At 41.4% G+C, this 26,816-nt stretch overlaps 2 protein-coding genes across 3 annotated transcripts; one reads left to right on the plus strand and one right to left on the minus strand.

Annotated features, from left to right (window-relative positions):
• The first annotated feature begins 220 nt into the window (after window positions 1-220).
• LOC115791812 (dehydrogenase/reductase SDR family member 11-like) lies at window positions 221-19,192 on the plus strand. 2 transcript variants are annotated; one of them, XM_030746075.1, is made up of 8 exons: window positions 221-605; window positions 8,944-8,953; window positions 15,595-15,794; window positions 16,613-16,707; window positions 17,197-17,326; window positions 17,941-18,033; window positions 18,123-18,188; window positions 18,262-19,192. In XM_030746075.1, exons 1-8 carry the CDS (start codon window positions 474-476, stop codon window positions 18,301-18,303), a joined length of 768 nt encoding a protein of 255 aa, XP_030601935.1. In that variant the 5' UTR covers window positions 221-473; the 3' UTR covers window positions 18,304-19,192. The 2 variants fall into 2 exon arrangements, with proteins under 2 accessions (XP_030601935.1, XP_030601934.1); XM_030746074.1 differs by lacking the exon at window positions 8,944-8,953 and having other exon boundaries at window positions 222-605; window positions 15,584-15,794.
• A 564-nt stretch (window positions 19,193-19,756) lies between these two features.
• Window positions 19,757-24,636, minus strand: LOC115792016 (sodium- and chloride-dependent GABA transporter ine-like). The gene is given in 16 exon segments (XM_030746349.1): window positions 19,757-20,009; window positions 20,103-20,270; window positions 20,352-20,452; window positions 20,653-20,752; window positions 20,857-20,894; window positions 20,897-20,996; window positions 21,090-21,202; window positions 21,676-21,800; window positions 21,893-21,996; window positions 22,134-22,177; window positions 22,180-22,267; window positions 22,352-22,427; window positions 22,429-22,482; window positions 23,719-23,926; window positions 24,008-24,142; window positions 24,507-24,636. Coding segments are annotated over 16 exon segments (1,734 nt in total). The 5' UTR covers window positions 24,634-24,636; the 3' UTR covers window positions 19,757-19,856.
• Between the last annotated feature and the right edge of the window lie 2,180 nt (window positions 24,637-26,816).

Here is a 26,816-nt window from a genome sequence, read left to right on the forward strand (position 1 = left end):
TGTGTTGGTTTTTTGCTAACAGTGTGGGAGAGGACACATTTTAACCTTAGAGGACAGTTAAATACTAAAAATTGTAAAGTTTAAGAAAAACTTCAATTTACAGGGAAAACCTGCAAACCGCCTGTGGCGTTGTTTTAATAAAGTCCAGCAGGTGGCGGCATTTGACCACGCAGGAAGCTTCACAGGCCCGAGGGCTGAAAAAGAAAGTGGGAGGTGATGTGAACCAAACATTTACTCACGCCAGGACTTTTCATATTTCGGCCCCAGGATCGTGTGGATCCGGGTGTATGCGCACTATCTCCTGCTGTCCTGGATGCTCCACAGATTCACACAGGAGGCTGAAGCTGCTGCATCACTCATTTTGAATATATCGCACTAAAATAGCGGTAGTCCCAGCCGTAGGAACTTGAACTAACGCAGGTAGAGGTGCAGCACAGGGGCGGCTGTTTTGTGTAGCTACAGTGCCGGTGGAGATGGAGCGGTGGAAAGGCAGAGTGGCCCTGGTGACCGGCGCCTCGGTGGGAATTGGAGCCGCTGTAGCCCGGGCACTGGTCCAGCAAGGCATGAGGGTTGTCGGCTGTGCCAGGAATGTCGACAAAATAGAGGTGGGTCATTTTAATTGAAAATATGAATTAATGTTGTAAAACAAGTCGGTTCGACTCAAAGGAGAAGCTAGCTCCGTTAAAACCACTGCACAGTAGCTACCGCTAGCTAACATCAGTTTCAGCTAGAAACCTTTAGCCCCGGTGTTACAGCTAAATCGATATTATCTAATTTGGTAAATGTAAAGACATAGTTTTAGAACATATTTTACCGAAATTAAATTAAAAATATCAAAGGGTCGTAAGAGCTGTAAATAATAGCTCTATTCCGACTACCTATTGTTGCCAATTTTCTATATTATTGCTGGGACATTGTTGTACTTTGGACTTCGACTCGGAGAAAGTACCACCCATTAAATCAGACGGCAGTGATGCTCCTGTACCAGCATCACCCACACCCACCCACCCCCAACAGCCGGCCACACCCCTAATTCATCACATTTTCTATTATCCGTTTCCCTTTCTGTGGGTTAATCTTCCCCGGAGAGGATGGGCAGCAGCTTTATTACGCTTAAGTGAGAGATACCAGTTAGGTGGTTGCTGTGTGTGACAGGAACCAGCCGAGGGGCTGTGGAAAAAGTCAGTGTCCTGATCGCAGGCTTCAGCCTTTTTCCACAGTGGGCTTAACAACAACAACAACAAAAGACGCTAATTATTTTTGTATTCTTTTGAAAAAGACCCATATTTACTTCTTACAGAGCCAGGAATAGATTTTACAAATCAGGTTAAACCCCTGATATATACAAGGGCCAAATGTTCTGTTGAACGTTAATTTCCCATTTAGATATCATAATTTTAATGTAAACAGTGTAATAAAAATTAAACCCAAAACATAGAAAAAACAACAGAAACCTGCATATCCGTGTGTTGGGTTTACTTGTTTCTTTTATTTTCATTTAGTTTATGTTAGAACAGTACATGTAAAATGAACGTCCATCCATCCATGGAGCCTGTCCCAGCTATCATAGGGTGAGAGGCAGGGTACAGGTTGCCAGCCTGTCACAGGGCCATCACAGAGAGACAGACAACCGTTCACACTCACATTCACACCTATGGGGTATTTAGAGTGACCAATTAACCCAACTGCAGTAACTGCATGTCTTTGGACTGTGGGAAGGAACCGGAGTACCCGCAGACACGGGGAGAACATGCAAACGCCACAAAGGCCCGGGCCAAGGTGGAATCAAACCTGGACCTTCTTCTAGCTGTGAGGCAGCAGTATCAACCACCACGCTGCCTCACAGCTAATTACATGTAAAATGATCATGTAATTAAAAAATAAAATCTTAAATATTCCACCTAAGCATGTTTTTGCTTCCATTTGGATACACACATCATGTTTTGGACCTCTGTGATTAATTATTGGTAACACAGAGGGCTTATATTACACCTGCTATGACTGTAAGAGGCCTGTCCCATTACTATTTAAGTAATATAATTAGTGCTGCTAGTGATTATGTTTGAACTTCACATGAACTCTGTGAACTGTGTCATCTGCATCCTGAACCTTACAATTAATTAAGAAGTGTATTACAATTACAGCGAATATTTGATTCAGAAATATTTCAGGTTTAATTTAGTGGTTGACAGATGCTCAGGCAGAAACTCTTTAGAGTGCCACCCACGCCTCCCCTGAGGCAGGTGTTGCAGGCCCTGTCCCACTAACGCTTTCTTAACTGTAACTGCTCCCTTTGTAACTTCAAAATTGAGAACTTCCCTGACTGTCTCAGGTGCTTCTAACAGCCTTTGGACTGATATGTTGTATTATAGAACTTGTTGTATTTTCAGTGAAAATCCAAAAGGATGTGACACTTATGCTTGCTCCCAAGTGCCTCAGTGCCTCGCTCCTGCTCCCAGCATCAAAATTTCATTAATCACTGATGTTCACAAACAGCCGGCCCCCAACACAACAAAGATTCAAAACATAACCTCCACGTAAGGATAACTAGACCAACACTGATGTTGGCTGAGGTAGAATTTTGCTAGTGGCAACGTTAACGAGTTAGCAAGCAAGCACGCAAGCATACAAGTTAAGGTTAGCCAGCTAGCTGCTACGTTGGGTATCAAGTCATTTCTCCACTTTAATACATAAACGACCAAAAGGGGTTTTAGCCATCAGGGTGAAAATGACAGTCAGCATCACTGGAAGGTGTTTGGCTTTTGCAGTCACATCCAACCTTGAGCTCTCATTGTTCTGGCTAATGCTAGCGTGCCTGCTGTAGGTCATAGACAGTATATTTTTGATGGTAGTGAAGCTAATGAAGTGCCATTATGAGTTGTTGAGCTGTTTTTGTGCCACCATGTTGGTTCTTTGAAACCAGAAGTGACAAACAGGGGGGTGGGACACCACACGCTCATTGGGTAACAACTTATGATTGACCAATTGTTAGCCGATGTGCATACTCTGGATGATTCTCCTTTTGGACTATAATTTACAACCCGGAACCTAAATCCATCTTTTATATACAGTCTATTCAGTTAGCCAGCTATCTGTAACCTAGCTATCCAACCCAGATACATGATATCATTATAATAACACTCTACACTTCACACTATAATAACACTTCACATCAGTTTTTAGTTGTTTTTTTTTTGTTTTTTTTCACCAAGAGTCCAAATAGTTTGCTCAACAACACCGTTGGCAGCAACATACTTTCAGAAACTTTTACGCGAGTATTGTTGCAACATGAGTTTAAGTAACTCTGATGACTTTGTTGTTGTGAAAGTGTGAATTGCAAGGGGACATACAGGTGATCTTATTTCTTTTAGTTTTCTAGTGCAAAAATGCCGTATTTCAGCCCAGTCTCATTTTCTTCATCACCTTGACTGCACACACACGTGTACAGCAGTATACGAGGAGGAAGAATTGTGTAATTAATGGCCTCTCGCCATTCATACTCTGCTCACATGGCCTCTGCTGTCAATAGTTAACTGCAGCCACTTCCTACAGCTCCTGTGTGACTTCTGTAAGACTGAAAAAAAGTCACAGCTTTTAAAATCTATTTGTCGCATTCTTTAAAAATAAAAATCACTGAAAGTTGAGAAAAACCCCACCTGACTCCCTCAGAATCAGCATATGTAATGAAGCCATGCAAAATTTTACCTTGATACTGTGAAAAGTTACAGGCCCTGAAAGTACACAGCTTTGGGTTGGAATTTGTGATGCTTGGATTGGGTGTAAAATTGTCAGGTGGGAGGTGCTCAGTGATTTGTCTGTGGAGTGACCCATCATCAAGGAATTGACTACATTACAGTCAGAGCAGTTTTCTCTGTTTCTGTTGTTTACAGTACATGGATACAAGCTTCAGCTGAGGGCTTTGAATATGAGGGTGTAAAGAGTGAAAGGTTTCCGTCTCTCTCATTCTATGTCAGATTCATCACTTGCACAAGACTTTAGAGTGTGTGCAAGATGAGGGACAAAGCCAGTATTGTACTCTCCCTGCTGTGTAAACTGGGATCTTGCTGTAGAACTGGTATGCTGCTAGTGGGAAATGCAATTGGCCATGTATCACAAAGCAATTGTTTTTGAAGTCCTTTCAGGTTTTTATTCCTTTTACTTGGGGAAATAATCTTCTTATAGTGAGTATTTTCAATAGCAACATTCTCCCCCGTGGTAGAGCAGATAAAACAATGAGGAAAGCAAGAAGATTTTGATTTTCTGGGTAAACAAAAATCTGAGAAAGTGAAGTAGAGAGTAGTGGCAGCAGGATTGTTTTGTTGTCTGTGAAACTATAGTGTAGGCAGTAGGGGAGCGGCAAGCTGGAGGGAGACATGTGGTCACCATGGGCTTTGTGCAGGAATGGAGACTGCATCCAAGCAGCAGAAACACAGCTTTTCATTTACTCCAGTGAAATCTTTTAAGACCAGTGGGATAAGCTTTCATTTTGCTGGAAGGAGGATCTCCTAAAAGTGCACACGTGTTCTTTGAAGATGCAGAACGTTTAGAAGTGGTGCTGAACAAAGGCATAACGTATGTATGCACATCCAGGCGCTGCAGCATTTGATTCAGGTGGCGAGGAGGGGCACAAGCAAACAATCGTTACAGAATGATTTAGTTTGAGCTAACATCTGATGCCAAAGTAGAAGATAAATATACCTGCTGATTCACTTATTTTTAAGACCTCTGGGGCACTCACGCCCACATAGTCCATATGTTCATGTTACATCTGCTTACCTGGCACATTATGATGCAGTAGTAAAAAATACATTTGTGGGGAAAGGAATATGATTGCTAATCGCCACAAGAAGAAACACTCATTAAAACCCAAATCTGATCTCTACTATGCAGAGTTCTGTTTTATTAAGGTGACTTTATATTTGGTAGCTAAATTTGGTTTCATAAATTAAATGTTTTGGTGCATTTTGGAACATTCTACTGCAAGTATGTGCAAATGATATAGCTTGCTCTGTGGCTAATTGTACTAAAATCTTGGAGCAGAGACTTCTTGGACAATCTTGTAGTCTGTTAGTTAACACTAATTAGCAGGTATCTGTGTCTGTGCATTTCCCTATATAGACTATTGATGTGACTTCCTAAACAAGCTTGCAACCTTTGCTGATAACTTAGCACCCAGTCTGTCAAAAATATGCCTACTTTGCATCCAAAGTATGCTAAAGTCAAGGCCCCCAAAACGCAATCCTACAAACCAGTGGATGGCGTCATGATGGTGATGTTCACCTCTTACATACAGTCATTGGTCTTATCCCAGGCTAATTCCAGAACTAACATCTGCCTCTCTATAATATACACTGCTCAAAAAAAATTAAAGGAATACTTTGGGGGAACCTAATGGGGAAAGTCATGCTGGATATCTGTACTGATATGGATTGGGTAATATGTTAGGAACATAAGGATGCCACATCGTGTCCTGGGGCATCTCCTCCCAGATCTGGACAAGGGCATTACTGAGCTCCTGGACAGTATGAGGTGCAACTTGGTGGCATTGGATGGACCAAAACATAATGTCCCAGAGGTGCTCTATTGGATTTAGATCAGGTGAGCCTGGGGCCCATCAGTGGTGTCTAATTCTTCAGCCTTCAGGAACTGCCTACATACTCTCGCCACATGAGGCCGGGCATTGTTGTGCACCAGGAGGAACCCAGGACCTACTGCACCAGCGTAGGGTCTGACAGCGGGCCCAAGGATTTCATCCTGATACCTAATGGCAGTCAGGGTGCCATTTCCTAGCCTGTATAAGTCTGTGCGTCCCCCCATGGATATGCCTCCCCAGACCATCACTGACCCACCACCAAACCAGTCATGCTGAATGATGTTACAGGCAGCATAATGTTTTCCACGGCTTCTCCAGAACCTTCTGTGTCTATCCATTGTAAAAATCACCCGGCGCCAGTGGTGAACCTGACAATTCTGATATTCTATGGTAAATATTGGGCTCCACGGTGCTGGGCAGTGATCACAGGGCCCACTAGAGGATGTCGGGCCCTCAGGTCACCCTCATGAAGTCTGTTTCTGTTTGGTTAGAGACATTCACACCAGTGGCTGCTGGAGGTCATTTTGTAGCTCTGGCAGTGCTCATCCTGTTCTACGGCCCTGTCCAGCTCTCCTACAGTAACTGTCTGTCTCCTGGAAGCTCCTCCATTCTCTTGAAACTGTGCTGGGAGACACAGTGGTAATGGCACGTATTGATACACCATCCTAGAGGAGTTGGACTACCTGTGCAAACTCTGTAGGATCCTGGTATGGCCTCATGCTGTCATGGTGCTTCACACAAAAGAGGACTCACTTGCTGAACATGGAGAAAAAGTTTCACAGATTTATTGACACGCTGATCCGTCTGAGGGCTCACATATACACACTGTCACAGTCTCCAGAAAAGGTCCAAGGCAGTTAAAATCTGCACAGAGAGGAGAGTAAAATCCATGAAGCACCAAGGAAGCAGAACAGATTTGACTGGAGGCCGCCGTTCATGCCTTAGCTGACACAACTATCTGTCTACATCTGAGAGTTTCCTTCAGCTTTAACTAGCCCGCCATAATCAGCACACACGAGCAACAGGTGAGTACCAGGGTTATAATTTGGATTTTACATTATAGTTTAGTTTTAGTTAGTTTTTACTTTTTTTTTCTCTAATTCAGTTAGTTTTAATTAGTTTTCAGAGAGGTTTTGCTTGTTTTTATTAGTTTTTATTTTTGGTTTCATGCTTAGTTTTAGTTAGTTTCAGTTAGTTTCAGTATTAGTTTTAGTATTTTCATACCTGATCAGGTGCAAGATTCAAGGCGCAAAAGTGACTATTGTGTAATAATGAAAACTTGACAAAAGATACAGTTTAAAGAAATATAGTCAACAACCAACTGTTCACAAGACATGCTAAATTTGTGTAATATTAAGGACACACATGAGCATCAACAGGGAGAAACAAAGAAAAACATGAACTCCCAAACTCAATAAATTCTACAATAAACTCCACAATAAACTTCAGCATCAGTGCAGCAGATTAATAACGCCTACATGTGGTGTAAACAAAAACAAACTCTTTGAAGGAGTCAAAGGTCAAATCCATCTGCATCCTGATGTTCTCACCACCTGAAGCTGCTTCTGTTTTGGAGCTAGCTTGGTTAGATGCTCGCTAATTAAACCTGCAGGGTCTTGCGGCCTCTGTACACAACCTACAGAAGTTGCCGACCTCATGTCCGCATTTATGCTTGTGTAGCTGGATTGTGTGTGTTAATTACCTTGTGGTCGTGTGCAGGTGTTTGTACTCAAAGAACCTCCATACGGGACTCGGGCAGACCGCAGCCATTACTTTGCGGACCAGCGCGGTGAGCGCACGCGCATGCGCACTCACACAGTTGTCCTGTGGCGCTCCCAGCTTAAACTCGGAGAGCGGAACAATGATTTCATATCAATCCACAAGGCTTAAAAAAAAACCCAAAAAACAAGTAAATGAAAGTCAGTTTATCGATAATTTCAGTTAGTTTTAGTTAGTTTTGTAAACTCACAATTCAGTTTTAATTAGTTCTCGTTTTTTTCCTTTTAATTATAGTTTTTATTTATTTCAGTTAACGACAATGTTTTTTCAATTTCAGTTTTCGTTATTTCGTTCGTTTTCGTAACTATAATAACCCTGGTGAGTACTTGACCAGCTGGTGGTGCAAACGGGACAGACCACCTCTGCATGAAGGTAAACAACTACAAGACATACCCGCACAACATACACATAAATTGCGAGAGAGAGCGAAAGCAAGCCAGCCAGGAGGACTCGAGGATCGTGACACATGCTACCAGCAGCGACACTGACTCTAGCAAAACTAACAAAAAAAAAACAGTCAGGAAAGATGAGGAGGGGATAAATGTCAGTGTCCTCCACCTGTAAAACCATTCTTGTTTTGGGGGTTGTCTCATTGTTGCCCCTCTGGTGCACCTGTTGTTATTTTCATTAACACCAAAGCATCTGAATCTGATTAACAACCCCCTCTGTAACTTACTGACCAGATCAATATCCCAGAAGTTTAATTGACTTGATGCTACATTCTGATTAAAAAGGGTTCCTTTGGCGCCAGGATGGCTCAGGGCGTGAGCAGGCGACCATGTATGCCGCTTGGCTGTGCGCCCGGTGCAGGTTTGAGTCCCAGCCTGTTGCCATTTGCCGCGTGTCTTCCCCTGTTTCTCCTCCCAGATTTCCAGTCTGTCTCCACTGTTGAACTATCGAATAAAGCCAAAAAAGGCCAAAAACAAACTTTAAAAAAAAAAGGTTCCTTTAATTTTTTTGAGCAGTGTATTTGTGCAGAGGTCCATTAGAAGCAGATGAAGTCAAACCCAGACATACAGGCTGCTTTTGAAGCATTGAACAAACGAGGCACCGGTCAAAAATCAAAGCCTTGGCAGCTGCAATTTTAGATCAGATAAATTTAGCAAACATGATTTGTGGCTTCTAGTGCTGAACAGATTGATGGAGGGTTTTTGTTTGTAAGAGATGCCGCAGGGATTCTGCTTAAAGTATCCCCAAAGAATATAATCTAGGTTTAAAAAAAAAAACAATTCAGCTCAGCAGAAGAAAAATTTTGGGATTAGAATACTGAGAATATGAAGTATAAAAGGCAGATTATGTATATTCTTCATTGGGACTGTCAGTACAGATAGCCAGTGGAGATAATGACACTTGAATAAAGTGCTTTCATTCAGTTTTAAGGCTTTGTCCCAGTGATCCAACACACTTTATTCCATGGGCTTATAACAAATGGGTGTCTGACTCACTGCTTGTCGTGCAGCTCTGCACAAAACAGTAGCCTCTACACGTCTGCAGACTTTCTGTCTATTGGTTGCTTAACTGACCTGAGCATCTTTTATGTGCGTGAGTAAATCCTAATTTAAAACTCAAAGCTCTTGGCGGGTGAGCCCGAAGGTTAATTTCAGACATTGGCTGACCTGCTTCAGCACGGTGCTGATTCTGAAGGAGGTAAAAAGGTGCTCAGTCATGCTTCTAAAGCTGAGGTGGCACAGAAAAAAAGCAATCACTGTCTCTCTGTCTGCAAATCTGAAGCTGTCTTGACCACCTCTTCTAGGTTGTGTCTGGGCAAGCCATCCTATTGTTTCACAGTGAATAGATTTTACTGCAGAAAGGATTTGAAGTGGGTCAGGTCAGACAGCTTTACCTCTTTGTCTAAAACCCTCTGCCTCACTTTGCATTTCTGGCCCTGTTCTAGTGCAAATTCTCCTTCTTTTCTTGGAGTTTTAGGGCAAACTATATAGTTAGATAGCTGTTTAAGTATATTTCCAAGCTTCAATTAGTAGCAGTGTAGTACTGCTATCTTCCCCTTCACATTTTTTGCTTTTTCTCCCAATATCAAATTTCTCCTGAGATCATCAAGTTACCTCACAGCTCCTTCAGCTTGCAAGCTTTTGTCTTACCATGCAGAAAGATTTTCCACTGACTGCACATTTTCCACTTGAGCTGTGAGCTGACAGAGACGTATACCTAATTAATAAACCGTGTTTCCATGGATTCAGACCCCAACCCCCATGCCTTCCAAGAGGAGCAACATTGACACAGGCACAATAAATAAGAGCATTTCCTCATGTAGGAAAGCAGCAGTCCAAACTGCAGGTAGATGCAGATTTCTGAATAAAGATGGGTGACACGGATATGAAATCAGTCTCTACTCTAGTCAGAATTAGTTTTTAAAACCAATTTTCACTTATTGCATACTGGCAGGCTTTTTGTGCAGTCTGTGAGAGAAGACTGAACATGAGACCTCTATTACCCTAATACATTATTAAAGCATTACTGAAACACAACCAGTATTCCTGCACGTTAATTAAAAACAGCCTTCTGCAGTTGCATTGTTTCTCGCTGCTTTGTATAGATTTTTGAAAGCTCTTAATTTTCTTAATTTCTTCGAGATTTGTTGGGTCTAAAGCAGTTAGAAGTCTGATAGATCGAGGCAGCTCAGTGACCCCTGCGGGCCTTCCTCCCTGCACCAACCACTGTGCTGTCCTCTCTGTGCTTATCATCCTTCCAGGTGTGAGGTTTAATGGCACTGACATTCCCTCCCTGGGTTTCCTGCTGTGATAGGTGGAGCTCTTCCTGTCCCAGCTTGCTCTGTCCTGTCAAAAACTTGCAGGAATGCCCTTTTTTTTTTTTTTTCTGCATGCATGACGTGAAATTGTGCACGTATGTATTTGTATGATGAAATCTGATGCACAAAGGTGTTGAAATGTCATGTGAATGCCAAGTGCAGCAGTAGCAGCAGGAGAGCACTTGTGAAGTGAAGATCATAGAATAGAGTGTGTTTATGAAGCTGTGTACTCCAAATCAGTGACAATGCAAGTTCACCAAGTTCCAGCTTTTGGGGGGTGGGGAAGGGGGTTGATGCGAAAGAATGCAAATTGGATTGTTTTCGCTTCATCAGCAGCCAAACTGGATTTGTAATTGGGCGTTTGTCTGATATTAGAGGAATTTTATGGCTGCTCTAAGCTCATATGCTGAATAGGCCAGGCTGGCCCACTGTGAAAGTTTTTGTGTTGGATCAGCTCCATCTCTGAGACTCTCCTGTGTCTGTTTTTTTTTTTTTTTTTTTTGTCTCCTCTGGGCTTAGGTCAGCAAAAACTCTGCATGCATAGTGATGTGGTTCATAGCCAGCATCAGGGTGGCAGTGAGAGCAAAGTTGCCGTACGACAGCCCCAGTCAGGTGCACAAACAACCCATCACATGAACTGGAGAAGAAATGTGCATGGAAGCTTTACGCCCTCAGCATGTTTCAGCTACAAACAAGAGAACTGGAGAGCCATTTTTAAAATCATATGATGCCCTTGTGAATATAAGAATAAAGGCTGGATTTTGTAGTTATTATTATTGAAATATTGTTTAAAAAGTGTCATCCTCAAACTGTTTTCAGAGTTTTAAAGACCTGTTTCTGACTTCTCCTGGGTATTATGACTTGGGTTTTTCAAACTAAATCTAACCGCACTGGTTGCACCAGTTTGTTACTCAATACCTGGCTGCCTGCACCACCTTTAGCATGTCAGGGTTATAAAAGCCTTTTTTTTTTTTTTTAAAGAGCCAGATCCTCATACCAGACGACAGTGGTCATGAACATGTGATCACTGATTATATATTTGTTATCTGATACTATATTACGTTTTGAAATGAAAGTCATTTGTACTCACAGCGAATACACTGTGACATTATTCCAAAGCTCTGGGAGGCATTTTCAGCTACTTCGTGGACATCCAATGCTGGGAACTCCCCAGCATGTTGGTGAGTTACTAAGAAAAGGTGTAATTATTTTCTTATCTCCGTGTCTCGATTAGACTATTCTACAAGAAAAGCACTATAAAACCACCCCATTCAACCTTTAGACCTTTAGTGGCAGCACGAACACAAGATAATTGCACAACCGTCCTTTCCTACCCCTGCTGCAAACCTATTATACAGCCTACTGTCACCCTTGACCCTACAGTCAGTATGGTTGAACTTAAGTGTATTTTCATGTCACACAATAGTAGTTAAGCCGTATAATGAGTAACAGCTCAGCAAATTTAAATGTCTCAACTAGATTTGTACTACAAGTGAATTTTTATGGCAAATCCAAATATTGTTTTGGCTCTCTGGTTTCCACGGATGGATGGATGGATTTCTGTGATTGGCCGGATTTTTCTTTGAAACTTGCACATGAAATCTTGTGCTGCTGTTCTTATACTGCACACTGAAAACTGAGTGTGCTTTGATACGCTTTTGATAAGCTGCTTCAGGATGCATTTAGTCTTCCTCTCTCTCTCCTTCTGTTTCACTTTCTGCCTGCCAACCCTCTCTCCCTCCATCCTTCCCTCCTTCTGAACACTTTTTGTCATCACTGGACAACAGCCTCTGTAATGAGGATGAAAATGCATCATGACAGGCTAAATTGCTTTGCGTGTCACCAGGTACTTAAGAGATGGGACATGAAGGATGAAGAGGGGAGGGTTTACTGACTGAATTATAGCTGCATTACATCTTTTTTTTTTAGCCACCTACCAGAGGAGCCACAATGCTCAATAACACAATCCCACATTTGTATAAGAGAACTACTGAGTCAACCTGAGACTAATCTAATTTCTCAGCTCTCTCAGCTCGTGGCTGCTGCCTTGTGCTATTGATCTGGCTCTCCACTTATAGCTCGTCTTTCCTTCAGCCCTTTGGCATCTTTATTTTTATCTCCTCTGAGCTGCTTTGCTGCTCTGTTTTACACCAGTTCCACTTGAGTGAGTGAATGATTGATAAATGTGGTGTGGGACAATGATGGTCCTTCACTGCATTGTAGACCAGCCTCCTGCAGGGCTTATAGGCCATGCATGTGACCGTGTGGGCTTTTACATGTACAGTGCTGCAGAGCTCTTGTAAATATATGACTCAAATGATCTGTTATATCATATTTTATTGTTCAAATTGTTATTGGTACATCTCGCCATTTTGCTTATATAAACCTGTATTATCAGTTACATTAATGCACTTTGCTTGGCTTTTAAAGGATTGCTCATAGAGGACCAATAGCAATTTTCTTGGCTAATGCCGATTCTGATTTTCTTTCTAAAAAGTGTAACTGATATCATACACAAACAAAAATCTAAATTTTTTTCAATGCAAAATATTTTTTTCATAATACAAACCCGATTCAAAAAAGCTGCAAAGCTGTGTAAAATGTAATAAAGCCTAATGCAGTAATCATCTAGTCTGCAGGCTGGCCAGTTCAACTGTGACTCTTCTATTATGAAATCGGCTAAATCCAAGTCCCTTGACAGTCAATTGGTGCATCTCTAGTAAAATGTTTTAAACTTCGTAAATATTATCCAAAGAAAACATACCACCGCCAGGACACCTGTCCTAAAAATACTTGGCTTTCGTTCTGTTCTGTGTAACATAACCTGCTGGCTGTTATTGTCATGGAGCTTTCTTAGCCTTATCTTAAATTTCTGTTTCACCACATGCCGAAGTATATTTCTCTTTTTTTGATTGTGATAAATGAATGTTGGGTTTTCCAGCTATGCTGCTTGCTGCTGCTGCTGCTGCTGCTGCTGCTGTGTTTCAGACCTGGTTGCTTATCTCCAGGACAGCATGCTGTATTGCTGTAGGTGTGGCCAGTATGAGGGCTGGTACTGACCACAGCCATGTAGCTCGTGCCAGAACACACCCACATACACAAACACACAGAGATTCACAGCCTGAGACTTCCTGCCATTGGACCAAGATCACAGCCGGTTCATTCTGTTGCTCCCGCTTTCACCACAGTAATGCAACTAATTCCCCCTCTCTAACAAAAGACTGGCCCTGCTTCCCCTTACATTAACTTCCACAGAGCCTCTCCAGCAGGCTCCTCTGCCTGCTCATTCCTGCCTGAGGGCCAGTCCCTAAAGGGACTCAGGCAAGTGTGCTCAGATATTTGACTTTAAAATCATTGTAGCAATGAAACAGACCACACCTGACCACAAGTAATGTGCAAAAGGGGGAGGGTTCACCTGTCTACAACACGAGCAAAAGAGTTGCTTGTAATGTTTTCAGTGGTTTAGCATTTGACAGCTTTGTTCGGGTAATGCCTTCTCTCTGGATAATCCAAGTTAAACGGCTTAGAGGACGAGCAGTGAAATCTGCGGGCTCCCACGTGTAAGATAGGGTGCATTCACTCTATTATGCATTCAGAGAAAAACGTCAAAGTGATCTCTCAATCCAATTTCATCCTGATTATAAAGAAAACAGGCTTTACTGAGTTCTTTAAAGGGGAATCAATGTTCAGACGATGTACCAGGAGTCACAATATAGTCGTATAGCCACTGGCAGATAAGTTACTCACAAGGTCTGCTACATTTTGGTGCCTAGTCCTGCTGTTTTTAATCATTTCTATTCTTACTATGTCCTGCTATGACCTGATAAAGGTGCCTTACATTGCATCAGGGCACCATGTTATAAGAGCATCATATAAGGTTTTGGTAACATTGAACTATGAGAAGATGTGTGTCTTATCTTTACAACATGCTCTGCTTGTAAAGCGTGGTTCATTTGGGGGAGGGACACAAAAGTGTGATTAGAGCTTTATTGGCTAATGATGTATTTGGGGCAGGTGATATACTTTTAGGGCAGTAAATTCTCCTCTAAGCATTGGGAGTGTTTAAATAAATGGTCACACACTCAGCCTGCTGTGTGGCTGCTCTGTGTTTTGGGTCTCTTATCTTCTCTCTGGTGTAGAAGTTGGTATCGCTGCCAGGGCTTTGATGGATTTCTTCTTGCATGGTTGTCCAACAGTACAAGTGACTTATCTAGAAATAAACCCCTTTTGTTTCCTTATGTGGGACTGAGACCAAAACCAACACTGACTGTTGATTGTTCACATCAGTGAGTCCCTATCAGGGGCGCTTGTACCCCGAACAGTTCTTCTGCAGTTGCCACAGTGAATCTGAAAGCTCATATAATTAACTTAGTAAAAAGAGAGGTTAGCATTTAATTAAACGTATGCATATATTTGTGTTAGATAAGAAAATAATATTGATGGATTAACATTTGAAATAGGTATTTTGTACAGAGAGTTCAAATAGACCATGTAGAATGAGCTCTGAAGCTAGTGAATAATGGTTGAAATTGGTAGTTGAGAGTGACAGATAAATAGTTAAATTAGCTTAAGAAATGGCAAAGTGCTAAAACATAAAGCTAAAAGTAAAATAACTGTATGCAAACTTGAGCAAAACATTTGAAGTTGAATTATCATTTAATGACAGGTTTATAATCCAGTCATAAAAACATATTGAATTTAGAGCATTTTATTTGCATTATCTGACAATATGGTTTGATGTCTGGGTGATTACTAATAGCTAGTCAAGAGGTTTGTCTCCAGTGAATTAGTAGGTATCTATATCTGTGTGATACACCTGTACCTGCAGTTTATCGAGGCAGCTTGCTAACCAAGCTTGCTGGCATTGGCTAATAGCTTGGCACTCCACCCTCTTGTCCAAATATGGTCATTTTCGGCTTCTCTGAAATATGAAAAATTTGCATACCTGTGCAGTTTTAAAAATTTAATCCTTGGCATTATAGTGCTGTGCATCATCGCGGTGTGCACCTGCCCCCACCCCTGCTGTCTCTGTCTGACTGGCACCCAGAGTGAGACATCAGGTGACCGGTGCAGCTGTGCCTGGCAGGGGGATCTGTGTCAGTTTGTATCATACACCGACAGTGGTGGACAGCCAGCTGACCTGGTTGGAGTGCAGCCTGCTCGACCTGTAGCGAGCTCAGCCTGGCTGTATCAGTGCAAAGCTGGCTTCTTGCAATGAGGGGTCATGATTATGATTTTTGGTAGAAATGAAATTTCAGTTAATATGCTTTTTTTGTGTGTCTCTCTGCTCTTTCTGTTCCTGAGTGGGTGGAGTGTTGATCTAATCTTAGTTGTGGTCCTGAAAGTTAATCATTTGTCCATTAATAGTATTTGATATTTTGCGTTGATTATTCTTCAATAAATATATCAGTGCAGTCAAACTGGGTATGATTTGTGTTTTTCAGAAGCTGGCAAGCAGAATGTCAGAGTGCAGGCTACAGTGGCACGCTGATCCCTTACAAATGTGACCTGTCCAATGAGGAAGAGATCCTATCCATGTTTTCAGCCATCAAGACGCTGCACAAGGGCGTAGACGTATGCATCAACAATGCTGGACTGGCCCACAATGAACCTCTGCTCAGTGGCAGGACAGAAGGCTGGAGGAACATGATCGATGTGAGTGGATCACTGACAGTAATATTAACGCAAGCAAGCTTGAGCGTACACTTAGAAAGGGAAGGTTAGAGCTTCCCCTAATGTGATATGACTTGATTACTCCTCTTAAACAGTGAAGCAGAGGGAGATGCTGAAATGGTTGCTGAGTATGAGTCCAAGTCTTGTGTTGTTCAAAGCATTAAAGCAGATATGTGTGGCTCCATGAGCGCACATACACACTGCTCCCTCCCCTCACAAAGGCTGCTTCATTGGCTCTGGGGAGAAGCTCTGGCACAGCAGAGGCCCGCTAATGAAAGCCAGCACTATGTCTGTTGTTGAGACTTTTATTCATTGAGCTCTTGACCACTGAAGACCCCCTACTCTGAACTCTGTCTCCAGAGTCAGCATTTGTAGCACTTGCTCATCTGTTGTCATGGCAGCCCACGTGAACGTGTACAGCAGTGTATTTTTAGCCTGTATTTAATCTGCACACTGACCTTGTTTGGTCACCCCCCCACCCCCACCCCCCACCCTGTATTGCATCCTGGTGGTAACCTGTTCTCTCTCAATGTCACCACGGAAGCAGTTTAGAGGCTACAAGCTGGACAGGAGCAGCGGGTTCAGATGGTTTAACACACTGACCCAGTGAACATCAGCCCGCTTTCATCATTGGCCGTTCTTACTGATAAAATACAAGCAGCTTTCACAATAGATACTCATTTGTTTATTGAGCTGCTTCTGTTTTTTAAGTGGTGCTGGAATAGTTTACACACTGATTTATGAATACATGCATACTGGAGATTATTCTAAAGCTAAGGTGTGTTCACCTTCCACTACAGGTGAATGTCTTAGCCTTGTCCATCTGCACCCGTGAGGCATACAAATCAATGAAGGAGAGGAATGTGGACGATGGCCACATCATCAATATTAATAGGTAAGCTATACAAGGAACGTGCAAATCTAGGAACAAGCTATAGATTGATGTGAAAATAGCTCAGCCAGTTTGTTCTAGGTGATTTTAATCCTGCAGGCATTAAGTAAAGCCAATTTTAAGCCCCATCTGGCACATTTTGGTTGTAGAGCAATGCAAAGAACACACACGTGTTAAACTGAAAACTATATATAGACTTAGTTCATTAGCATTGATTTTTATCAATGTAGGCTTTCTTAGAATCATTTTCTTTGAAAATGGGAATTTGAAATATATTAACCGTCACTAGTATCTTTTTGTTTAAGAGCTATAGCTCTGTGAGCGTTTCAAGGCTACGGAAATGTTATGTGATATTAAATGGGCTGAAATAGTGAGGAGGTTGATGCATTTAAAAGAACACCGCAGGAAAGTCAGAGAACGCAGTTACTTAGTGTTGAGATGCAGAATGCAATTACTGGCTCATATGTCTTTCTCATCTTTCTCTCTCTTCAGTATGGGTGGGCACCGAGTGGTGCCAAGTGCTGATGAGCACTTCTACTGTGCCACTAAATATGCTGTGACTGCTCTGACTGAAGGAATACGGCAAGAGCTTCGAGAGGCAAACACTCACATCAGAGCCACGGTGAGTGAGCTGTTGCATTACAGTGCAGAGGGTTGTCTTTAGCCTGTGCTATTGGCAGAACACAGGATCACATCAAATGAAGTCCTGGATAAAGTGGGCGTGTCAGCACCCTCCCTAAAAAATGTCTTAAATACACATTTACTAATAAAAAGCCTTAAAAATATGACATTGCATTGAATTCAGTTTGTTAAATGTACATGGGCAGAAACACTGAAGATGATGATGATGATGACCTTGCTAGCCAGCCTTCTTGTTGCTCTGTGAAAATGTTTATTACCAGTGGCTGGAAATACTTACGAAATTAACTGCACCATATGTTGAAGTTGTTTCCTCTTTGGAAAATCTGAACACTGTTTAGGACAACAATCATCATTTTGTTTTTTCTTTAATAAAATGTGCTCTTAGGTTCAGCCAGATACTTTGATTTTTACCCTTCTTTTCATTTTTAACTGGCTCACGTGTTTTAAGTTTACATAGCAAACTTTGTATTAAATTTAATTTGCAGTGGTAAGTGTTAATTTTGACTTTTTCATACGTGTGGAGACATTGTAATTAGATCATATCTGCACGTGACTGTAAAGAGCAAATTTGTCGTTCATTGTCGTACCCTGCAGTGTATATCTCCTGGAATAGTGGAGACAGAGTTTGCCTTCCGACACCACAACAGTGATCCAGAAAAGGCAGCTTCAGTGTACGAGAGTATGAAAGTAAGACTGCGCACTTCGCGGAGAGTCAACAAATGTGAAATTACCTGCATACTGTTGCACTAATAAAGCCTTTTCTCTCTGCTCTGCAGTGTTTGAAAGCAGAAGACATAGCCAGTGCAGTCACATTTGTCCTCAGTGCCCCTCCTCATGTCCAGGTATTTCTGTCACTTTTACAGTGTTGAGCCGTAGTTGAATGGTGGCTGATTTCTGTGTGTTTTCTGTTGTCAGATTGGAGATGTGCAGATGAGGCCAGTAGAGCAGGTGTCATAGCAGCAGAAGAGGAGGAGCAGACAGACAGACGGCACCATGGTGACTCCTTAGCAGCCTCTGCTGGGCGAAGAAGGTGGGGGTGGGGTGGGAAGGGTATTAAAAAAAAAAAAAAAAAAAATCAACTACAGCTGTGTTGGGTCTGCAAGGGAGATGGTCAAAGAAGGCTGAAGCCTTAAGGAGTCTGTCCAATGAAATGAAGGGTGTGGACTTTGTAAACCACTACAAAAATACTACTGAATGCAGCAAACTGGCATGTGTGAATTACTGGGCTGAACTGAGCCGACTCCAGACTACAATAGGAACAAATAGAGAGAGTTGCTGCTGTGCTGTGTGGGTCATCTGCTTGGCCATCACTTCAGAGGGAAGCGTATGCCATTGATTGCACGATTTTTTTTTTTTTTTTCCCGTTTTTGTTTTTGTTTTTATAGGTTATATGACATATCTTTTTGAAATTAAATTGAAAGAGTAATTGCTGTTTATAAGAGATGAGTTTTTGGTTTTCATTTTTCTAATAAATATTTTAACCTTTTAATTATAGATAGATGTGGGCTCATATTAACTAAAACGTAGATAAGGCTAAAGAAGTCGTACCCACAGCAAGTAGCCATAAGCAGTCTGTGCGTCCTTCCACCCTGACTACCTGTGTGTTTTCACAAACACGTTTAACACATTCATTCCAAACATATTCATATTCAGCATATTCCATAAGGAGAGATACCCCTGTACATGAGGCTTAGGGGGGGGTTCTCCGGTTTTGCCTGTGTAATTTCAGATATTCTGCACTTTGGATTCATTTGTGAGGAGTTACAAGAAGGAAACACTGGAAACTTATGTAGTGGAGGAAACTAACTCTGTGCACATGTATTACTAGAACCATGTACCCTTCTGTTGGAGCTTTCTCATTAATGAATAAATAAAAAGATGCCCAGAAGTTATATTTCTGTTTCTGTGGACTTTGAAACAGCTTTTATTACACCTTACATGACATACAACAGCATGATCTGTGTACTGCGCCAGTGACCTGCCAGCATTTTATCATCTTTATCATTGGTGCCATGTTGCATTTGACTCAAGCTATGAGTCAGCAATAATAATTAGATAGTGGTTTCATTGATCACTACAAAAATTATACTATAAATACTGTAAATTTTAAAAAGTGACAGTACATTTTAGAATGTAAGTACTGTACTTCTCCATGTTGGAACTCCTGTGGCCAAAAGATGGCACTCTTAGCAAAGTATCCATAAATGATGGCAGTGAAATGTGTGTGAAGTCCACTCCTTTGGCCTTTGGAGCTCTTTCACAAGGATGTGCACTGAAGGTACTCGCAGTGATCACCAATTCTAAACACTCAAAATATAGCAGAGTTTTTTAAATGATCTGCATGGCAGATATGGATCACAATCATGTAAATAAATCTTGTAACATACTTCTGTTACATTTATTTGACCAGAGGTTTATGTATAATCAAAAATCTGTGATTAGGTAAAGCTTAACAGTAATCTACCACTGAATTAGGTGGCAGGTTGAACATTATGCGAAACAGCGAGGTATCAGAAGTATGTTTCAGCTGGATGTTTTTCAGGTAGATCAAAGACGGGGCTGATGACAGCTATGTCTGGATTTCCTTCTGGTCCTCCCCTCTCATAGTACGGCATTTTTGACTTTTCATTCAGCGCGTACGGTGTAAGGGACAGCTTTAACTTCTGCAGGACAAATGGAGTAGAAATGTTACCACAAAGCTTGATTACATATGAACATGTGCCTGGGTACTACCCGCAAGTGAAAATAAGCATCACCTCCACGATTGAGCCAGGCAGCACCCACAAAGTGTGAATGGCACCCAAAGGAATCCAGATGATGGAGGCCAAGGCGATGATCCAGCCGACCCCCTGAGCCCAGGGAGGGAAGACGTATTGCTCATAGCGGGCTGGTTTGAACTGAATGATGGAGAAAATCAGGATGACCTGCAACAGGAGGAAACATTTCAGGAGGAAACGTGAATCTAAATCATATTAATGTGAGTAAAAAGATGCAGATTAACATACAGTGATGAGCACAGGAGCAACTATAAGCCAGCACAGTCTGAAGAAGATGTTTGCTTTGTTTCCGTTCATCTCCTCCAGGTTGGCTGAAAGTCGTTTCACACCTGCACACAGAGAAGTACATTGGACCAACCTTTGCTTGTCAATAAACAGCTGTGTGCATTTTATTTGCATGCTGGAAGATTACTGTTGTGATTAGAGTGAAACTCAGATACTACACGTGGCCATAAAATGCATTAAGATACTGCTGCAGAAAAGTGCTGCATCACTATAAGCGTGCAATAATGAAACACATTTTTCTCACCATAAATCCAACAGATGGCCATGACCTCAAAGAATGCCAGAAACATGATGGACACTATGGCAGTGTAATGGTCCATCAGCTGGAAAACATAGATTCCCACCTGGACAGAGGCACACTCTTTAGGACAAAAGGGAAGGGAAGTAAATGTCCTACAGTTTGTTTCTTACTTGGTTAAAAATTAAAGGAGTGAGTTACAGTTTGTACCTGCATTACACAAGGAATTCCTAAGAGGCAGGCTACAGACAAACTGTGAGAACAAACAATTCCTTTTTCTTGAAAATATTAACCACGTCTTTGTAGAATTGATCCATGAGACTCGTCACCATCACTTCAACCATTGCAAACTGAGGGTAAAAAACAACAAAAACCACAAGAATTTCATACTTTAGGACTGTGTGCAAATATGAGTTCCCACTGTGACGTTCCCAGTTAAGTACCTCACTGTCCAGTCCAAGGCAAAGCAGCATAAAGAAGAACAACACTGCCCAGAGCTGAGCCACTGGCATGCTGGCAAAGGCTTGTGGGTAAACAATATAAACTAATCCTGGACCTATACACAAAGACATGCAAGATGTCAGTGTAGCACTGATGATTGAGCAAGCACCTCACTGTTCTTCTTAATCACCTATGACTGTGTATTCATGAAGGTTTTTCAATCAAGATGCAATGGAAATGCAAAATTATTGTAAAATTATTATTAATTATTGTAAAATATGAAAAAAACCAAAAAAAAAACAGCAGGTCTTGTGTATTTGAAAGTGGCACACTAATGTTCCCAAGGTTTATGTTGCCTGGTTCAATAATCTGTAACCACATGCCAACCCTCCTTTAGCTCCAGCCCTACCCTGTGTCCCCATCTAAATATTTTCTTATCACTTATTGAAGTTACAGGAGCCTGTCCTAACCCACGTTAGGCGAGAGGGAGGGTAGACCCTCAATCACACTTAGACTATTTTAAAATAGACTCATTTACTAATTTAGACAAATCACAAACACACATTCATCACTTATTCTTTGTCTCACCATCCACAGCCAGATCACTGACAGGAATGCCCTGCAGATATGACATGTAGCCAAAGGCAGAGAAAATGACAAACCCTGCCAGGATGCTGGTTAAGGAGTTGATGATGGATATACTCAGCGTGTCCCTGTGGGGAAACACTTCATATCACTAACCAGAGATCATTATTTTCACTGCTTGGGGGCATGAGTAGATAAGAATTTGTGGTTGATAATTTACTTCAGAATGTTGTTGTTGAAGTTATTGTAGCTGGACATCGCCATGAGGGAGCCAAAACCAATCCCGATGGAGTTAAAGATCTGAGCTGCAGCGTTCACCCACACCTGAAACACAGATCACTGCTGATCAGTGCCAGCGTACATCATCGCTACCCAAGTAATGCTTACACTACTTTCCTAGTAACTGTAATAGTTAGGGTACTCCTCCAGAGTTACTATTCATCTCTCCTCTTGTTTCTTACCTCCACCGAGAGCAGCTTATCCCACACGGGCACAATGAAGAACTTATTCCCTCGAATGCTCCAGGAAGCTGTGCATTATTGACCAGCAGGGCAATCAGAATAACATATGGGAACAGGGCAGTAAAGTACACCACCTGCACACAAACACACACACACAAACCATGAATGGTATTAACTCTGGCCCACTTTTTTTGTCTCTCTCTCAGTTTCTCTCTCACCTTGCCTGTTGATTTCACCCCCTTAAAGATGCAAAAGTAAATGAGGATCCAGGCCAGGATGAGGATGAGAAAGATCCCACCGCAGCACTCCTGCATCCTCTACTCCACCAGTCTGCTCCAGCATCTTATATCTGCAAAGGTGCCGAAGGAAGCAAAGGAGATTCAGAAAAAGGACAATTACATTAACATATTAATCCTGAATGCATGTCTCAAAACCACAAATACATGGCCGCCATTCAAACACACTTTCTGTGCTGTTGTAAAGAAATAGTCACTCCAATCAGGTGACAGGAATCATCAGACTGTGGTGTTCCACAGTTTTCTATTTTAGATCTTTGAATGTTTCAGATTCACAGTGGTTGCAGAATAGTTACAATAATTTCTCTACAAAAAGGTGATGTTGAGGACTCAGGTGGAAATTCTACTTTCAGAGATAAAACAATTTTGAATATGGGTTTGATTTTCATGCATGTGAATAGTTTTCATATTAACAAATTGCTTCCCTCGACAAAGAGCATTACTACAGAGCACATTTGATGCACGCGCACATCATTGATTGGCCTCTGGATTCTGACTCAAATGCAGTTTTGGCACTTATCACTAAATTAGTCATAAATATCTCACAAACAGCTTGGGTAACATGTTCCACATAATTTAAAGTATTAAGTAACTTGAATCCACCATCTGGCCCGGGCCTTTCTGTGTGGCGTTTGCATGTTCTCTCCGGGTACTCCAGTTTCCTCTCACAGTCCAAAGACATGCACTTACTGGGATTAGGTTAACTGGTGATTCTAAATTGCCCACAGGTGTGAATGAGAGTATGAATGGTTGTCTGTGTCCCTGTGTTAGTCCTGCCACAGGCTGGCGACCTGTCCAGGGTGTACCCCGCCTCTCGCCCTATAGCAGCTGGGATAGACCCTGAATTAGACAAGTGGAATTAAAAGATGAACATATCCACTAACTGCAGTTAATAAGTTAATGAGTAAATCTGAAAATGCGAGGTGTTAATCTACAGTAAGTTAGGCTTTTTAGGAGAATCTTTAACTTGGCAAACCTGGAAAGCCAATTAAGGTGACATCTCTCTTAAGATTTACTGCACTTCAGTAAGATTTTCTATTTGTTTGCTTGTTTCTTATCGGCGACCTTTGAGATCTCTCACATGACTGATAGGCTGTGTTTTCAGTTACATTTAAGTTGTCTCAAGCCTTCTTTTGTTTCACCTCTGCCATAATCCTCAAAGGTTACCTTGTGTAAGCAGTCCAGTCTCTTTAAAGTTACAGGACTTTTGTAATGCTGCTCTAATTTAATCATTATCTTATTGGATTTTAGAATCGGGAGAAACAGTTGTGGCATCTGATAAAACACACTTGAAGAACTCTTGGCTGGCTGTGGAGGAGTGGCTGCTGTTGGTAGCGTGACTTGTACAGTTAGGCGTGTTTCCAGGTGTTTGTGTGCAGTTTTGCCATGGTAGCGGTGCCTGGAAGGAGTTGAAGAGGTAATAGAGGGCCCAGGTGATAATGACGTTGTAGTAGATGCACATGATGAAGGAGATGGCCACCGATGCAATTCCCACTCCTGAGGTCAGACAAAATACGTGTCGAAACATATTTTTCCACTCTACATTTTCATACTGGGCACCAAAGTTAGTCAAAGCACCTTTTAACAGTGGGCAGACAGTGGCCAGAGCATGGACAGGCCCTCTCCTTGTGTGCTGTCCTACAGTCAGCTCCATGTGAAGAAGAGGGATTCCCAGCACCACCAGCATGAACAGGTATGGCACCAGAAAGGCACCTGTCAGGAAGCAGTGATCAGTTACACTGGGAAAGGAATCCCAGACTGTGCTAGTTTTATGGCATCAATTAAACTTTAACCTTAGTACATGTGAATATTGTCAGGGGAAGTATCAGCCCATACAAATGATTCGAATAAATGTGCATGCATAAAGCCAGAATACAGTATCCTCACACAAAATTCACACCAAAAGTCATTTTTAAAACAACCAAAATAAATAATATATTGCTTTAAGTCACACTCAGTGAAAAAAACATTCTGTTAACCTTTGGACCCCTTTTTTAAGACCCGTGTGTACAGGAATTACAGAGGGTGGCACATTATAGAAGGTTGTTTGAGGATGAAACGATGCTTGGTTTCTCACCTCCTCCACTCCTGTAGCAGAGATAGGGGAACCTCCAAACATTCCCCAGACCCACAGCGCAGCCGATGCCAGCCAGAGTGAACTCTATCTGTCTGCTCCATGTTGGTCTGGTGGGCTGTTGATCCATGTCGGTTCCTTGTGTCAACACTGGTTGCTCACCGGACCCAAACTCCATTGAAAGCTGAGTGTCTCTGGCTGATATAACCTCCCTTTTTTTTTTTTTTTTTACTATCATTAATGATTAGCTTAGTAGAATCACTTCAGTATATACAGTATAAGCCCACAAAGAGGGGAAAAGTTTGCTTTTGTTAACAGCTGTGTTTTGATTGCCTATAAAATCCACAGGGGTTAAAAAAAATGCATGATTTTAATTTCAAAAGCTGATCATGTAACACAACTACTAAAAACACCTGGCCAACCAGTGTGCACGGCACTTTTTTCTAAGTACAAGTAAATCCAGCTTTTATAGAGGGATATGGGATTTCTTTATATTCTATTTAATATTTTATATTCTCTTTTAACAGGTCACCTATGACAATTTTTTTTTTTTTTTTTTACATGTGCAAATCGCGCAGTGCATGAAACGAATGTCCAGGAATTTACATAATTTATTCTCAACAGTACGTGTGCGAACACAGATTTTAAGTGGGGTCATCGCGGCCAAGCAAACCACGTTCCTATGCTGACCTCAATGCTTCATATTCAGCACACAAAACAGTGGCGACTCTGAAAAATATGTAGTCATGAGGAAAAACAGCAGCCAAAATCACACAGTTTTCCAAAGAGCTTTCTTTCTTACACTCATGTGTCAGTTCAATATTATTGAGTTCCTGTGTTTTCCCATTTTCAAAGAAAACATTTACTCTATTTGTGTAAAGGGGAAACTATGGAATTGTACTCAGGTCAAAAGTCAAACGCGCGAAAAACATAAATAATTTCATTTCGCGACTGAATTCATCAACCCGCGCGCGTAGAACTCGCACAGAGAAAGCATCGCACACGCGAGTATCTCACTTTGCCTTGTTTGGAGGATGGAGCTATGTGTTTCAGCACAACCTCAGATGTGACTGTACGGTCACTTTTTCATTTTGGGATCCTGTATTAACACATTGGACCCAAAATCACACAAGAAATATGAAATCCAAGTAGAATTTTTTTTTTTTTAATGTAAAAAACCACAAACATGTTTAATGAACTATTTTATAACTTAAAATACAAACGTGTGCTTATTTTTATGTAAAAAATTTCAAAGTTATATACAATTGTTTTATTAAAGCACAGTCAATGCCTCAGGCATTTTTTGTACAACGAGTTTTTGTACAGAACAATCAGACACAATTATTTGTGCCGCTCCAAAACAGTTTCCTGTGCTCCACGGACAGATGGCGCCATCACAGGCCTGACACTTCCAGGTGTGTTCTTGTGTTGTACAACTGGTGGCAGCTACATAAGAGTAGATTTTTCAGGTATCTGTACTTCACTGAGTATTTATTTTTCTGACTACTTTTACTTTTACTCCCTATAACTCCCTCCTTTATCTATCTATCTATCTATCTATCTATCTATCTATCTATCTATCTATCTATCTATCTATCTATCTATCTATCTATCTATTCATTCAATTCAATTCAATTTTATTTATATAGCGCCAAATCACAATCTACCTACCTACAGATGGATCAATGTATGTATGGATGGATGGATGGAGATTAATGTTGATCAGGAACACAGAGAGAGAGAGAGAGATTTTACCCTGTGTGTTCCTGATCAACTTTAATCTCATACAAATTCTCTCAAAGCGCGGTGGGTTGTCAGTGATGTCCTTTATAGAAATCTGAATTCCTAAACTAGTGTCAGTTGATGTGTCCATCTTCCTGGCCTCAATTTTTAGCTAGACATCAAAGGATATCACCAAATAGTTACAATATAAAGAAAAATACAATCAATTATGGATGTATTGTGAGAAATGATAAAACAACGTTTTTTTCAGTTCTGTGACAAGAAGCTAAAAGATGTTTTATAACTAGTATGAAATCAAATATACCAACTTTTTTCACATCTAAAAATCTAACTTTTTTCCACACAGACATCTTATATGATCTGTTACCAATGAGCACGAGCCCACTCTAGTCTGTTCATTCTGCAAACTCATTAACAGTAACAATAACTAATCTACAATAACAGATTTTCACTGTCACTGTGAATCATGTTACCCTCAGCAGAAAGTGTCTGGCATCACTACATGTTGGTGTTTAAACATGTCGATTCTAAGTATTTTCCTCTCCTGTAGTCCACGGCCTTGTGGACATA

Source organism: Archocentrus centrarchus, chromosome 14, assembly GCF_007364275.1.
Source record: "Archocentrus centrarchus isolate MPI-CPG fArcCen1 chromosome 14, fArcCen1, whole genome shotgun sequence".
Lineage (NCBI taxonomy): Eukaryota > Metazoa > Chordata > Actinopteri > Cichliformes > Cichlidae > Archocentrus > Archocentrus centrarchus.

What these genes read in the sequence shown, in the direction of transcription:
- LOC115791812 (XM_030746075.1), top strand. Translation starts at nt 474, where the DNA reads ATGGAGCGGTGGAAAGGCAGAGTGGCCCTGGTGACCGGCGCCTCGGTG. An exon ending in CACATCATCAATATTAATAG is followed by an intron (nt 16,708 to 17,196) that starts GTAAGCTATACA and finishes CTCTCTCTTCAG; the next exon opens with TATGGGTGGGCACCGAGTGG. An exon ending in GTGCCCCTCCTCATGTCCAG is followed by an intron (nt 18,189 to 18,261) that starts GTATTTCTGTCA and finishes TTCTGTTGTCAG; the next exon opens with ATTGGAGATGTGCAGATGAG.